We start from the raw sequence: 18,103 nt of genomic DNA on the forward strand, positions 1-18,103 counted from the left end.
ATTTAAATTTCTTATTATTTTTTTATTTTTATTTAGATTATTCTTTAGAAACTCTTTATTTTTTTATTCTTAAGTATATTTTTTTTTATTGAAGATCGATTATAAAATAAATATGCTTTAAAGAACGAAATTTTGAATTACTCTTAAAACAACATATTTTCAAATGTAAGTGTTTTCAATTATCTGAGGATTCAAAATTTAAAATAAAAATGTTTAAGTGACTTGATGTTTTGGCCCAGCTCGGTGGGATTTTATTTCTGAAAATGCCTGTTTAAAAATATCTATTCATATTTTTAAGTTCCTTAAATTCTTCCAAATACTAGAGTCGCAGTTTTTTTCAAAATTATTTTAGCCCGATTTTCTATCTTTGAATAAAAAAAATAAATATTCAAAGTATTCCAAAATCTACTATGTTTTTATGAAGTAAAATTGTGAGGTGAGTTTTAAAATTGCAGAAATGTATGTTTGAATTTTTTCGGAATTTTTCTAACTTTTAGTATAAAATTCTTGAAATACCATATAAATATTTTAAATGTTAGAAAGCTAGGCTTTTTTATTTTTTATATCAAGTTAATAAAATGACTTACTTATTGTGTTGTTTTTATTGAATAATTGATTCTATCATAGTTTTATCTCAGAACAGGCAAACATATTTCGAAAAGAGACAGCTTAAATCGCTCACACAGCTTAAATCGCTGACAGATAAATGTCAGCGTGCTTATTTCAAATAATACACTTGAATAAAATATCAAGTTAAATTATATCATTTCATTAAAATGAAAAGTTAAAATAGAATTAAATCATACTTTATCCCATTTAAAGGAATCAATCCACTTTCCATTATGAAAATACATGATGTTATGAAGTTGATAAAGAGTTTTAAAAACGAAACCGATGACAAATGTTGGCAATTGATGACGTTATTCTTACAAAAAACTAATTTTTCAAATAAGCATTTTTTGTTATTTTTCCTGACTAATTATCAAATGAAAGTGAAATATCAATCCATCAGCTTCGGAAGTTATATATCATTGGCAAAAGATTGAAAACACAGAGTAATTTGCAGCAAACTTATTTCGCATGGAAAAGCGAAATTGTTATCAATGTCGGTAATTGATTGTCTGCAAATTAATAGCTGGTAATCTATCCCAATTCCCTTAAAATAAGCAAACACTACTAATTACAGTCTAAATTGTTAAATTATTAATGGGCATGAAATTCTAAAGATAAAATATTTTTTAAAAAAAAGTAAATTCTTTCTTTTTAAAAATTAAAATAAAATTCTTTACTAAATTTATTAATTTTTTTTTAATTTCTTGTCATTAGTAAATAAAGAAACCAGTATTTATGATTTTCTTAAAATTAGTTTTTATGCTTCGACTTAGAGGCCTTGGCAGCCTGGTGGTAACACCTGACTTTTGGCCCTCCAGCGTTTCAGGTTCGAGATCATGACCCCCGCCCCCCCTGAAAAAAAAAACATTTGTGCGAGCGAGCCAAGTACACATTAAATCCGTCGTGGCCAAATTCCCTATCTTTTGTGTGGTTTGAAAGTTTGGAAATGTGGTGTCTGCTCAGGTGTCGTCCTCGCCATTTAATAAACATTATTTTTTCGAAGATGCGTCAAAATTCCAAATATTTGTTTTTCTGATTTTTTAAATCAAATAAAAAATTGTTGTTATAGGAATGAAAAAAAATGCTATTTATTATATGCAATTAAATTGCTATTTGTTAAATTTTGGTTTCATTTTAGCTTGTCTTCTTTAAATAATTTTACATTTTTTTCTTTCTTCATATTACCGTTTTTAGTATTCTCTAAAATGGAATACATTTGCTACTGACATCCTCAAAGATTCGTTACAATTGTAAATTTAGTGAATATATTTTGATTTTCAATTCTTTCTATTAAAATATGCAATGTTTGGTTAAAAGATTACAATTATATTGGAATTGTGAAGTATTTAATAATTATGAAAAATTAAAATTAAAAGCAATTAATTAATTAATTAATTGCTATTAAGTAATGATTAAAACATTTTTTCAATTTTAATTTTGTTTTCATTAACTTCAATGCAAATTTTTTAATCGGTTACGTCTTTTCTAAGTGTATTTTGTAGAAAGATTATCTAACTTTGTTTTCGCAGAATTTGAAATCTCAATGGACATTAAAACTCATTCTAATATATATAAAATCTAAATATTAAATTTCATAATGTTGAAAATATTAATAAAACATCCTAAATGTTGTATAAATTAAAAAGAATTAAACCTTCTTCCTGAGTTTAATTTTTTGTGTATATATTTATGAAAATGAACAAGTATTGTAATTGCTATTCAAAATTCATACCGGTGATTTTTAGAAAGACATATTTGTCAATAAAAATGATGGAAAAACTTCAATATTTTTTTTTTTACAAATTCCATCTTTTGTTTTCAAATGATGATGCATTGGAATCTAATATTTTACCCATAGATTGCCATCTAATATAAAAATATCAAATCATTGATTAAAACAAATTTGCATTCCTTTCAAAACTTTGACGATGAAAATTAAATTAAGAGTTAAATCTTTTTCTCATTAAAAATTATAATTAGAAGTGCACAGCCAGAAAAAAAGTACAAAACATAAGAAAATGCCTCTTGACAGTGATGTTGAAACTCACATGGCAACCCTGCAAGCGCCCATTAGAATAACGACTAGACAAGAAGGACATTAAAAAAAGACAAGCACAAGTCCATGACAAGAAAAATCGTTTATTGGAAAGGTCCACTGCTTGCCATTGTTACCCACTAAGTGAATAATGAACGGTGACACGTGTAATCAGCACTTTTCCAAACTCCTAAATGCTTAAAAGTAATAGGTCCCTACCAGATGTCAGGAGAAACTGACACCGTTATTGAATTTTTGCTCCTTTTCTTTGAGTCAGCAGCCCAAGTTGGATGTCAAAAAGTAAAGCTTATGTTAAATTTTGTGTGAAACGTGAAGGAGCTCAATGACATGCAAAAATAAAGATGCTGCAATGCTTGAGGAATAATTGCTTGAAGCATTATTTAAAATTAATCACGCTTTTATCTGTTCAATTAAAGTCGAGAGCTCCTCGCAACTACTTGCAGTAATTGTAACATGCTTGCCATAAACGCGAAGTCTTTTGTTGAGAATTTAATGCGAAATACATGATGAAATCGATTGTTCTTGATCAATATAGCAATTCTGAAAAACTAATAAATTGAAGAATAGACAAATGGCGCAGCATTTCATAAATGCCAATCTATTATCATTTTTTTCAATGAATTTATTTTCCAACTTAGGAAATATAATGAATATGTTACGCTTAAGCAAATAGAGGCAAAAACAATCATATCGACTTTTAAAGATTAAATTAAAGCATTTAATTAAAACAATCATAGTTTTTGTACTAAATTTCCTAAATTATTTCGCTCGATCATCTTATATCACTAGTGAATCATGCTTTCTTTCTATTTTAAAAAAGAATTATTTGAGTACTTAATTAATTTATCTTTTTTATATCAGAATCAGGAATTAAAACAGAATTTTAACCACCAAAAATTGAAATTGCAAATTTTTAAATCACTTTTAATTTTAATTTCTATATTTCGAAAATTAATCAGTCATATGATTTACCAAATATATATATATATATATATTATATATATATATATATATATATATATATATATATATATATATATATATATATATATATATATATATATATATATATATATATATATATATATATATATATATATATATATATATATATATATATATATATATATATATATATATATATATATATCACACTACAGGAGTGATTACTTTAACAAGATGAAAAAAATAATATGTTACTGAGAATTAGATAATTTGGTACATATTTCTTTCATCTTATATCATTTATAATATATTAAACTCAACAAGAGTAAAAAATATCTGCGACCGGTGCAAATATTTATTCTGATAATACTTTTTCGCTTTGGCTAAATTTTATTAACATGGAATCAAAATGAATGAATAAATATAAAAATAAAACAAATAAATAAATAAAATCTACTCTGATTTAGCAGGTCCAAGTAAAGATTGTTAAAGAAAAAATAATCAATTAACGTTAACAACAAATTTATATAACGAGTAGTAGCAGCAAAGAGAAGCTTATTTCAATATATAATTTAATTCACTTTGAAAAGTTCAGCTATTACTTAATCTAAAAATATCGGCATGACATCTGGTGGAAAAATGGACCAATTTGGTATTTTAGTCTACCAATGATACGCATGCAATTTTACGGATGCTATTCTCAGACTTGTGAAGAGAGCAAATGTTTGTCTTCCCTCTCAGAGAAGTAAACACTTATAGGTTGTCTTGTAACGTCATAGACTTTTGCTCGCCGGATGGTTCAAATCTCAGTGCGTTCTGCTATTTAAAAGCTCATATAAATATTACAGGACACAAATAAAATAACATCATAAAATCAACCATTGTGACAAGATAGATTTAAAACAAAATATTTAATAAAAAATTGCTGTAATTTCAATATATTCGTCCCAATTCGTCCCCTGCTTATTATATAACCGATCAAATAGTTTCACTAAATGAATGATAAATTTACTCGTCAATTTTTTTTATAAACAATAAATATTGTACGATAAAAAGCATAATTGTTTCTTACATATGAAAGTTGGTAAATATATTGTACATAAGAAAAAAAAGAAAGAAAAAAAACACATACCATGGATTACCATTGAAGCCGTAAAAGTTGCCGAAGCCGCCATATTCCTTGCGCTGCAGGTATAATTTCCTCTGTGTCTTAATTCAACTCTAGGGAAAACCAATGCCTTAGAGAACTCATCCAGTATTGTTTCCGTTACTTCGAGATCGTGTGGCAGAGTTTTGCCATCTTTCAGCCATTGGATGGTTATTGGTGGATCTCCCTTAGTAACAGAACACAAGAGTTTCGATCTGGCGCCTTCTTCAATGGCATCTGGGATGTGAAAGGGCTCTATAACCGGAGGAGCTAGTGGAGAAAGAAGATAGTGTTTTTTTCATGCATCATTATTTGTTTGTTTTCATTACTCTGGTTATCAGCTTTGTCATGAAATGTGTTGGATTCAAACAAGTATTAGATATCGTACTCTTATAAGAAAAAGTTGGCTTAAGGTGCTACTTGGGAAAGCTGATGGTAATTGAATTGGATTAAAATCCAAGACATTTGATGTTTCTGGAATATACTCTCCATGATTAATTATTTATAAACAATATGGTATGAGAGCGGAAACAGTATATGATTTATTCACTTTTCAGAATCAGTATTCAGATATAATTTGCTCCCATAAATTACCATTAGCTTTTATTCTTTTTTTTTTACAATAAATATAAGGATTCTAAATGAATGAACTAAATTTTGCAATTTTGAAATCTTTATTTTAAATATTTCATATTTTTTTTTCAAATGTTGTATTTGAATTTTTTTTTATTTGAAATATTCTGCTTTAACTTCTCTATTTCTTAATTTCGAAATCTATTGTAAATTTCAGAATGTTCTATGACAAAAGATTTCTTCATTTTTATTCAATAAAAGCTTTGAAGATTTCGAATAAGAAAAATAAATAATGTATTTTTAAAATCAAAATCTTTAAGGTTATATATCCAGTTTTAAATACCGAAGATTCTTCCATAATTTTCTATTGGTAAATCAAAATCACCAAATTAGATATCCCAACTGTCTGTTGTCTTTAAAATTAATCTTTTCATTATTTATTTGCTTACACAATTTTTAAATACTTATTCAATATTTTTTGCACACAATTCTTAAATACTGAACAGTGAATTTAAAATGTTCTGTAACTAGGAATAATTTCATAAGCTATTCCAGAAACAATTTCTTAGGATATTCACACATTTCATAGGATTCATATATTAATTAACAATTTTAGAACTAATTTCATAATATATTTTATATCAAAGAATTTAAATAGTTAATTACAACTAAATATATTAGGATTAACTACGGCATTTTTTTGTTTTGTGTCAATCGCGTGTTGTGTAAACTAAATGCATATGTATATTTTATTTAACTTTTTCTCTTACATATTTTTTTATATATAATCAAACATTAAATTACTGTTTAAGAAAAATCATTAAAATATAATAAAGAAAAAATGACAATCATAAAAGAAGCATAAGATATTCGTTGTCTATGAGGTTTATATATAATGACGAATAAATAAAATTAATAAAAATGAATGCTACTAACGAAATAATTCTGAAATGAGTCCTAAAGATCTAACTTTATTATTAAAGATTAATTATGCATCTCTTCGCAACTCGTTTTTATGATTAAATGCCAACAAGTTTTTAGGGAGTTGACAATCTAATTATCTTCCAGAAAAATTTAATTTCACATTACTTAAATAAAACTCTCTAGAGTATTCTAAGCTCCATTTTGGCAAAAAGTTAATTATTTAGCTTTGATATTGTTTATACTATAATTCTCGTATTTAATTTCGGAGGATGTTTGAAGACTGTTTGTGAGAAAATGCGTTTTGCCTTGTTGCTAGAGTACTTTTTCTTTATAACATTCCACAATAAGAAGTAAAATTAATTATTAACTTTACAAAATTAATGATTCTTGTTTTCTGTCTCTCAAACGTCAGAAATAATAATAAATAGTAGTCATTAATATGAAGTGACTTTTAGCTAAATGTAGAATTATAGATTAATCAAGATTATATTACATCTTTCCTTTTTTCCATTATTCGAGTTATTATCATTAAATAAAAAAAAATGCTTAAACATTTAAAAAATAAATTTAAAATAAGACACGAGACTTAAATTTTGTATTGCAAGAATTTGCAATGATATAAGTTTTTAATATAGTATTTTCAAAGCAAATCTGCATAATTTTTAATAATTTATGTTCACGTCATTTACAAAGAATATGGAGAAATATAAACGTAATTGGATGTACAAAATAAACTTTAATTTCAGCATTTGTTTTAATTATCATTTTCAAGAAAGATAAATATACACATTCAATATTTACGATGGAAAAATTTGAATGACATTTAAATTTCATAATGTTTTTTCAATCATTAAATTTTATGTTTCTGAAGAAATATTTCCTTTGAGACTCTAAAAGATATAATTATATTACTTTTATTCATCAAAATTATTTTTATTGTAATCTGTTATAATACTTTTTTCTTTTATTTAAAGAAATAATATCTATTATTGCACAGTAATTTCTTTTGTTTAAATGATTAGAAAGCTATATATACCGGAAGAAAAGTATTACAATTGAACGTGTCATTTATTTTTTTATGCCAGTGAATTAATTTTTATTCATCATAATCCTTCAAGTTGAAATGCTTTATCGATTGAAAGTTTGTTATCGATTGAAAGAAAGAAGAAAGCGATTAAAAAAATATTAAAGTATATTTTAAATATCTCAGAATAAGTTGTGTACACAAAAACACAATATACTCAGTTAGAAATTTCAAAGATTTTAATTGGTAATGATATAAAATAACTTAAAGAAATTTACTCAAACATTTTCTTTATATTTTGGAAGTAAACATTATTTATATTTTTAGGAAATTGTTATTATTTAAAAATAATTCCGTTGCTTTATTTTACATTGCATATGTCTTTCAAATGTTAACATACTGAAGAGAAAGGAAATTGTAATTTAATTGAAAATACTGCATAATTCGGGAATAAAAATTTTGTGTTGTTCCCATTTTAACTGTCTCAAGATTCAAATTTGACATTGGAGTTGGATTAAAATAAACTGTAATTATGAACTGGATGCAATGTTAAATTAAACATTTTATTTAGAAAAAAAATGATTTAAACTACAGTAAATTTAAACTGAAAGAATATTTAAAATTTAATATATATATAATTCATTTTTAAATGATGTTTTTTTATATAAATATTACTGGATGGAGTATTTTTTCATAAGTTGTAGCCATAGTTGAAGAATAATAGCTGGTAAATCATTTACAGGACTCTTATAACAAAAAAACAACAACTTTTTTACATAGTTAAGAGTTTTTATAAAATGAACGCAATTGTGTAATGTTTGTTATTTAAAAGTTGATTATTTAGAAAATGCAGTGCATTATTTTGTACAAATTTCCATTTTTAAAATAGAAATTAAGTTTCTTCAACAATATATATTTCTAAATATGACACACATTGCGCTTAAAGTGAAAAAATATGTAAACATTGAATGAAATACTCAGTTATTAAAAAAAAAAAGATATTTACTATAAATGCTAAATATATTTTAATATTATGAATCACAATTTAAATAAATCAATAAACTCATTTAAATAATTTTCAAATACTTGATATGAATATTATTAATCAATTTACAAATTTGGTCATAAACTCTAACTTATTGAAATTGAAGGAAATATCAAATGGGAACTTACTGAGAACTCTGATATTTAAGGTCCTTTCACCACGTTGACCTTGACTGTTCCTTGCAATGCATTTATATTCTCCACCATCACTTCTTCTGTCAATTTCTCGAATAATTAAAGTACCATTTTTGAATCCTCTCTGACGGTGGTTATAAGGAATACGTCGGCCATCTGTAAAGATACTTTTTAATAGCGAAGATTTGATAAAGTCAATGAAAATAACACTCCTGTCTGCCATTTGTACTAATATTAAATACGAACGTATATATATGTTAATATTCTTTAGAAAAGGCCATTACAATTAGAAATATCTAATTTAACACAGGTGCAAGGGGATGGAAGTATGCAGTTCAGAGTTATTATTTTAAAATTTTGAATAACATTTTAAATTATCAAAACTTGAGGAAACGACTGATCTCCATAAATACATAAAATATTACAGTAAATAAAAATAAATTTTACACCATTTTAAAATTCAAAAAAATATCTTATCTATAATACTTACCAAATTGCAGAGCGTTATACTTAGTTTTTACTATTTTTACTTAGTTTTTACTATTTTTACTTAGTTTTTAAATTTATTTTGAGCTTATTTTAAAATAGTATATTCTATTTCGTAAAGAAAATTAATTCGCTTTTGGTTTTACTACAAATATTTTGATTTGATTTTTTTTCAATAGCTGAAGATGAAGCTATGAAATTAAGGTTTATCTTTCTTTTATCTATCTTATTTTAATAAGTAAATTTCTGTTTAATTCGTTAAGAAACCTTTTTGAAATTATGTTTTATTTATAATCAGTGTTTAATTCCGCAAATAAAAACTTTTTTTAAGTGAGTTCATTTTTAAATTATTCTAACAAGAAAGTTTCTGTATTGTTTCTGTATTCTTCGGTTTCAAATTAGAGCTCAGATTTTAAGTAAGATGATAGATACATCGCACAACAAATAGAACGGTGTAAGCATTCATGTATTAAAATAAGTGCTACATACAATAAGTGCTTCATAAGTGTTATAATAAGTGCTTAAAATACATTGCAGAAACAGTCAATAATATGAAGAAAAATGCTTAAGGGAAAACGTTTTCAACCATCAATTTTAACGAATGATACTTTGGTACAAGCAAATGAAATAATAAGTACATTATTTTCAAGTGTGAAATTTAATTTTCATTTAATTGTAATTATTTATTATCAGAGCACCAGCATCAATCTGTTAATGAATAGCACTATACTTCATAAAGATACATTTTTTTAAAGAAATAACCACCGAGAAAAATTTGCCTTTTATAAGGGAACATTAAAAAAACGTTTTAAAAGCGGACTCTTTCAAAGTACAACTTTTTTAACTTCCAACCATTTAACATCAGTTCTTTCATTTCATATCCTCAATGAGCATTTCTTAAAAAAATATTTTTAGGGGTAATTTAAAATTTTTTTTCGAATAAAATAATAACTTCCTCTATTTTGGTCCAAAACATTTCATTGTCATCCCAGTAAATATATCAATACAAAACTATCCAAAAAATATCAAAACAAAAATATCGTTTCAACACTTTGGAGATAAGATATAAAAATGTTCTTTATATTTTTAAAAGATTTTTTTTTTTGCTGAAAAATTTTAAAAAGAGTTTTTGTTGACTTGAGAGTCTCTCATCTCTATAACAGCGAATTCCCAATGTTTATTAAACTATTGTTGTTGAGAATTTATGAACCTTTCAAAAGATTAAACGTTTCAAAAGAGTCTTTTATATTTTTAACTTGTAGAATAAGAGATTCTTGTAAGATAATGACGCTCTATATTTTCTCATGTAATCTGCCTTACATTCTATATTATTTCGCATATATTTAAAATGAAAGTGGTATTTCTGAAATAGAAAACATGTTTCATCTCACAATAAGAAAATATTTTAAGAAAGTTCCATTCCCAAAGAGAGTCGTCGTTAAAATATTAATTTAAAATGGAAATTTATTTTTTTTATATTAGTGCTGCATACAGAGAAAAAAAAAACGTTATGAAAAGACAAAAGAATATTTTAGCTGGTAAATATTTTTTCTAGCCAATGCAATGAAAATATCCCAGGTGTTTAACGAGCCGTAAATAAGGCAGAAAAAAGTACTTTCTTTTATGTCAATATGTGTTTTATTTTTTATTCATACTACGTTGTCCCCCAGATTTGAGGATTTTAACTCTGGAACATTGATTTTTCACTTAGAAAAAAAACGAAGAAAAAATTTGAAACAATTTTACCGTCTTCTGTTCCTGTCAGTTTACAGACGTCCTCAAATTGAAGTTTTTTCCGTCCTTTCAAAATATCCGATAAACAATACGTCTCTTTCGAAATCCATCTTTTGATTTTACTCCAGATGCAGAGATCTTCCTGGGAGAACTTATTTTCTTAACATTTTTCACGCTCTGATTCTTCTATATTCTGACATGTATTGAATGAGGAAAAAAAAGAATTGAATTCAATGTCTTATATATTTGGAGAATTCTAGGATTCTATTTATTCCATTGTCATTTTGCCCGCGTTTGAGTTATATGATTGCTTTTTTCCAACCGAATGGTTTATTTTGTTAATTTTCCGCTACTTAAACAGTGTTCTTAATTATACCAGGGATGGATTTTTTTTTCTGAATTGCAGTGTCTCAACAGCTTCTAGCAAAGAAAAAAAGAGAAAAAAAAAAGGAGAAAAAATTTAATAATAGTATTTAACGACCATCTTGGTTATTGCATTATAAAATAACCAGAGGGTTCTCAGGAATTTAAATTCCGTATGAATTATAAATATCCAGGATTATAGAGATAATATTTTCATCAAGCTATTACAATCTTAAAAGTATATTATCTGTCAATCTAAAGCTACATGTAGAAAGACAGAACAGCTTTCAGAATGTTCTATTTAACTTTTTCATGCTTATAAAAATAAGATTTTGCAATCAATTTTGTCTACACTTTATGATATACCATAATTCTGTCATTTATCTTTCTTATTAGATCTCTATTACAATATATCTTAATATTTTGAAAACTGAATTAACAACCAGAGGGTTCTCAGGAATTTAAATTCCGTATGAATTATAAATATTCAGGATTATAGAGATACTATTTTCATCAAGCTATTACAATCTTAAAAGTATATTATCTGTCAATCTAAAGCTACATGTAGAAAGACAGAACAGCTTTCAGAATGTTCTATTTAACTTTTTCATGCTTATAAAAATAAGATTTTGCAATCAATTTTGTCTACACTTTATGATATACCATAATTCTGTCATTTATCTTTCTTATTAGATCTCTATTACAATATATCTTAATATTTTGAAAACTGAATTAACAACCAGAGGGTTCTCAGGAATTTAAATTCCGTATGAATTATAAATATTCAGGATTATAGAGATACTATTTTCATCAAGCTATTACAATCTTAAAAGTATATTATCTGTCAATCTAAAGCTACATGTAGAAAGACAGAACAGCTTTCAGAATGTTCTATTTAACTTTTTCATGCTTATAAAAATAAGATTTTGCAATCAATTTTGTCTACACTTTATGATATACCATAATTCTGTCATTTATCTTTCTTATTTGATCTCTATTACAATATATCTTAATATTTTGAAACTGAATTAACAATTAATAAATTGATTTAATTAAAAGTTTTCGTCAGTCAGTAGTTCCATAATGAGTGAATATATATTTTGAAGCAAATTATCAAATTTAGTAAAATTAAATGGATATGATTTAAATGTTTTTAATCTATTTTTTTTAATTTAGGGATCATTTAAAATAATATATCCATAACTTGTCAACGTATGGAAGGGAGATTCTTTTTTTTTTCTTTTTAGTAAATAATACTTTAAAAAATCGTTTTAAAGGGCATATTTCATACACATTTTCGTAGCAATTTTTAATACTAGGCCTAACTATTTATTTTGCTAGACAAAAGACAAATATATACCAATTAACTTTCAACATTAGTGATTTAAATTAAATAAATCCGTTTCATATAAAGAATATTATTTATTTTTTTAAATTTATAAAAACACTTTCGTTTGCCGACGCTAATTTTCCTGATAAATCATTTCTGCAATTAATTTTCGTACTGATTTGATACACTTATTCAAGTCACAATGAATATATATTTATTATATGAAATACTTTTATTAAAAAAATATATCTTTCCTTTCTCCACCGCTTTCTTAAGTTATAATACTCTTTGTGATCTGATTTACCTATTTTTCATCCACTAGACATTAAAAAAGATGTGTTTACAAGATTTAAATTTTATATTCACAAAAAAATATATTAACTCGAATCCATAGACCATAAAATATGCATTTATTAACAATGGTTTAGAATATGAATCTGCTTAGGCGGGCAACAAAGAATTATTACTCAGACCTTTCAGCTTATAATGAAACAAGTATATAATAATAATATAAATTGCAAATGTATCTGCCACTCGTTACAGAAATGGAAACAACTAAATATAAACGGATCGACAACGCCAATCAGAAGCTTGCGAAATTTCCCTAAACTTTTATTTGTTCATCAATCCAATCCAACAAAAACCCTAATACGAAACACGTTACTTTTTAAAATGCAGACACATTTATAAAGATTAGTCTTCAATTTCAATCATTATCTTCTTATATGAGCGAGTAAATACTTGAATAAATGTTACAAAATTATCTATTATAATAAAACATACTTTTATTGCAAATTAGTTTAATTATATTTGATGAAGCATTGCTTGCTAATGATGCACAGAATTATTGCTCACTAATTATATAAAATTTATCAAAAATTGTATGAAAAGAGTGAATTTTAATGAAGAACTACTTTTGTAAGTGAATTCATAAATTATTAATGAAATTAAAAAGATTTAAAAATATTTATTAGTTCTAGTTCGTTGTTTGATAATTACAAAGGAATTCAATTTCCATTCAATAATTAATATTTGGTAATCCCTTAATTTTCGTGATGCAAAATATGCATTGAAAACTTTTTTACTAAATAAATAACAGATCCTTTAGTTAATATTTATATTTCTTACGCATCACATTGCATAATTTTGAGACAAGAATTAAAGTCATGAGAAAAATATATCTTAAAAATTAAAATAGCAAATACTTTGAAAATATATCGATTAATTCATTAGTTAAATACAGCTAAAAGTTCAAAGTTCTTTTCGCAATTTGATACTCATTCAGAAAGTATTAACATTGGGAAATATGCAATGAATGATTTTCTTAATTTTTTTTTAATTATTCAAATGATATACTATTATTATGCGAAAACAATTTTATTCTATTATAGTTAATGGATGCGATTAAATTGAAAAAATATATAAAATAATTTTAAATTCCATTTATTTAAATAGACTAATTTAAATGTCTTCACTATGCAATTTTACATTGATACCGATCCTTTAATTCTTCCGATAACAAATGAAACATGTATCAAAATTAAATATATTCTAACAGAATAATTGGTTACAACAATACTAAGAGCCCAGACAGATAGTTATGATTGCAGCACTAGATAAAACTTTGAGACACTTCATTTTGCTCAGTTTACCTTGTCGCACTTTATTTTAGTGGCCCATTGGGAACAGTTAATTTGTCGCCTTTGGTGAACAAGCGAAAGACAGATAATTTACATGCTTTATAAAGAAGAGAAGCGTCATTTATTATGCCAAGGAACGTACCACAAAGTAACATGCATTATAAAATACAGAAGATTTGTTGCGTTTAGAGTCTTCTTTAAAATGAAGTTAAATAAGGAATGATCAAAGAATATATTCTTTGAGAATTATGCCATTTACATAAAACAATATTACACGTTATATGTATCAATTTGTATTACATTACACAATGATACACGTTATAGTATCATTGTAATGTATTAAGTTTAATATTAATTAAAATGTTATCATTTTATCTCGAAACATTACAAATTATTATTGTTCCTGTGACATTGCCACAATGCACATTGCACTTAAGATCAGTATTCTAAACAATATTTATTTATTTGACATGAAACATAATGTTTGTTGTCACGATAATTCTTTGATCCATGACTGGAATTAACATATATGACGATGATTTGCATTATGACCGTACTGACCATATTCATAAGCATTTATATATACATGGCTGGGTACATTTTATATTATATAATGAATTATGATATTTAAATTGCTAAAGCAGAAGTCAGATTAAAAGCACGCCTCAAAACTCTAACTAAATTGATCTGAAATGTAGAAATATGTCAGCATTGGCCGAGTATGGAGTGGAAGGTTGAATATATATGTCGCATGACTTTCCTTTTCTCCATGTTATTTGAGGTGGGTTTTACAACATCATGGTGAAAATAAGAGCTATAGCTACAGTAGTAGCAAGTGAAAGGATATAAATAATGTGAATAACAAGTGTTTTTTTTTTTGTAAAGTTAAGTGTGAATGCAAAAACAAGTGCATTGTTTTTGTAAAAACTGTAAAGTACCTTGTAGTGCGCTTTAATAAGAATTTTTACCAATAAAATCAAGAAATCTTAGGTCAATATTTGAAAGAAAGAAACTGGTGTACTTGCAAATCTGAGTTACTTGAAGTGGAAACCTTTAAATATACCGTCTAAATTAATTAATGAGAATGGAATAGCATGAAATGCACCTCATCAAAAGAAAGTACTTGCGCTTCTATGGTCAACTTATTAAAAAAATGATTTCATGCACTCCAGAATCGATTGCCACAGGGAAGAAAGCTTTAGAATTTGGTTGGTAGCAAGTTGAAGATTAGTTATTCAAACTGGTATAATTTCGTAAAATTTAGAATAGACTCTCAGTCTATTCTAAACGAACACGAACGCAGCACGAACGAGAGAACTGAAGAAGGTGTTGCACATTCTTGCAGTACAATCTACCAAAGCAATCATACAGGGAGTAAAAAGTAAAATATGGTAAAATAAAATATGGTAATATAAAATAAAAGTAAAATAAAATATGATAATATAAAATAAAAGTAAAATAAAATATGGTAATATAAAATAAAAGTAAAATAAAATATAATAATATAAAATAAAAGTAAAATAAAATATGGTAATATAAAATAAAAGTAAAATAAAATATGGTAAATCGGTAAAAAGTATGAATATGAGTCACGAATGAGAGAACTGAAGAAGGCGCTGTAGGTTCTTGCAGTACAATCTACCAAAGCAATTATAGAGGGAAGGAGCAAAGTTCGTGTGAAGTATTTGTGAATGACAAACATAAATCGGTGTATTAAAAAAATAAAATGGCCTTGGGTGCCAATATTCAAATGGTGTTTGTGATGTAAACAGCTTAGCAGAAACGTATCCGCTTGACTTGGGATGGATGTATCTAGCTTACATAACACAAAACTAATGTATATGTAAAAGTCAGTTTTTTTAATGTTTATTTAATAATTCGATAATATTCTGCAATCAATAATATTAATTTCTATAATAATTCCATAGTTCGATTTATTAGTTTGAGGTAAAGATAACAAATCTAAAATATTATCCATATATTTAACAAAACGAAACTGCTGGACACTATTTCAAATATTACGACTTCTCGATATAAGCTTTTTCTTTAGGCGTGAAGTATTCTCATCAACTATAAATTACTAAGTATCTAATCTATCTATTTCAAATCAAATTATTTACTTTTCTCCCAATAAACTTCTTCGACTGGATATCCTGCGACTGGACATCTAACGTGCAAAACATCGCCTTCGACTGCTGCTATGTCCTTCATTATTCTGACGAATGGGGGTCCGATTACGTTGATTTTTGCAGAATGACTGAGTGAACCAATCTCATTAGTAGCCATACATCTATACATGCCTAAGAATAGGATAAAATGATTTTTTAAACATAAGTTTTACACAATTGATTTAGGAAATCGTTTGATATAGTTTTTTTATATTGATTGATTCATAATAACAGGTTTATCAAATACGAAATAGAAATTACTATAAAAAAGATCCTATATACATTGTTAAATTATTAATTAAAATTTATTTATTAAATTATTACAACAAAATATTTTAGTTATTGTTAAAAATCTTAGGACTGCATTAATAAAGATACTTAAACTTTATTTGATAAATAAAACATCAGAATTAAATTAATAAGAAGATTAAATGACATTTTTGTTAATGCTCTTGGAAAGAAAATACAAAAATACTATACAAATGCAGCTTATTTTTCATTGCATAAGAGGAAAATTATTAAATTCTTATCATACGTAATGCAGTTTAATTATAAATAGATTGTTTAGAAATTATTCAAAAATTATTAACAGTTTCAAAATATTTTTTTTATATTTTTATGTTATTAAACATTAAAAAAAAAGTTAAACATCTCACTGTTATAGAAAAAAACCCACCAACAATCATTACACTTTAATTCAATTATTATAGAGGAAAACAGTAAAATGATTAAAAAATCTGATTAACAGAATAAATGCAACTTGATTCTGTTAGAGAAAAATAGCTTTTATTGCTCTTTATTTTGTCCATTTCTCTTAATTGTATCAATTAATTTACTGAAATAAATTTACTGGATATTTTCTTTCTTAAAAAGACTTTACCTATAATTAAATCAAATGTATAAAGTTATGCAGAAATATTTACTTGGAAATTATTCAAAGAGATGTGAACCAAAAAAAAACTTATGAGAATTAATTTCATAACATTGACCATAAGCAGACATATTAATACACTTACCTCCATCTTCTACACGTAGAGTACTTATGTTCACAAAGCTCACAACCTCTGCTTTGGAAGTGACATAATCTCCCACGGAGAATCGCATGTGGTCTGGAATGGGCAGATCGTCCAAAGTCCATGTGACTTGGGGTAGGGGATTTCCAGAAGCGATGCATTTTAGAGATAGAGAACTACCTGGTTCAACTTTTGCTGGTTCGAAAGTGTGTTTCAGAACTGGTGCCACGTCTGAAAAAAAAAAGGAATAATGCGTGAGTGAAATGTGTTGTATGTATTATCTGCTGCATGCCATGTGTTAAGAGATAGAATTTTACAATATTTAAATTATTTCAATAGTGAAAAACATTATTCGTATTTATATTAATGATTTTAAAGGAAATCATTGATGTTAAATGCCTTATTAATTACATAAATATATTATTGTGGCAGAGCAGTAAATAAAATAAAAAAATAAGTTTATTATCTAAAAGAAAATGCAAAATGAAGAAATAAAAATTACATTTTTAAATTTATAAATAAGATTAATTTTGTTTATTTACTTTCTTCTAGTTTTGTCTACAAAATTGAATGATTTTAAATATGAATGAGAGTTATTTATGAATATAAAATTCAATAAATATTTGATAAATTAAAACAATCACATTATTTTGAATACGCTGAAATGCTTAATCATTACCAAAGAAAATTTATACTAGAATGTATGATTATAAATATCAGCCAAAACAATTACTTTCTCTGTAAATATTTATTTCTGAATAAGTAAAAATAAGAAAAGATTTATTTCCCAAGTTTATTTGAACTAAGCAAAATTCAATAAAAAGAGTTCTGATAATCAAGATTTCTTAAAAATAGCAAATGAAAATTATTAATAGTAAATGAAAATTAGTATTAGAAATTCTTAGAAAT

General features: G+C 25.6%; 1 protein-coding gene across 2 annotated transcripts in view; it reads right to left on the reverse strand.

Moving 5' to 3' along the window:
- Positions 1 to 18,103, reverse strand: part of LOC129981268 (cell adhesion molecule Dscam2-like) — a 292,355-nt gene that overhangs the window by 81,213 nt on the left and 193,039 nt on the right. For both annotated transcript variants that reach the window (XR_008785299.1, XM_056092040.1), the window contains exons 8-11: positions 17,198 to 17,425; positions 16,134 to 16,313; positions 8,455 to 8,616; positions 4,746 to 5,030 (exon numbers count right to left, since the gene is read on the reverse strand). Coding sequence is in view for 1 of the 2 variants with exons in the window: in XM_056092040.1 (XP_055948015.1) it covers positions 4,746 to 5,030; positions 8,455 to 8,616; positions 16,134 to 16,313; positions 17,198 to 17,425 (855 nt within the window). In the remaining variant the exon portion in view is untranslated. The remainder of the gene's footprint in view (positions 1 to 4,745; positions 5,031 to 8,454; positions 8,617 to 16,133; positions 16,314 to 17,197; positions 17,426 to 18,103) is intronic.

This window comes from Argiope bruennichi, chromosome 8 (genome assembly GCF_947563725.1).
Source record: "Argiope bruennichi chromosome 8, qqArgBrue1.1, whole genome shotgun sequence".
Taxonomy (NCBI): Eukaryota; Metazoa; Arthropoda; class Arachnida; order Araneae; family Araneidae; genus Argiope; species Argiope bruennichi.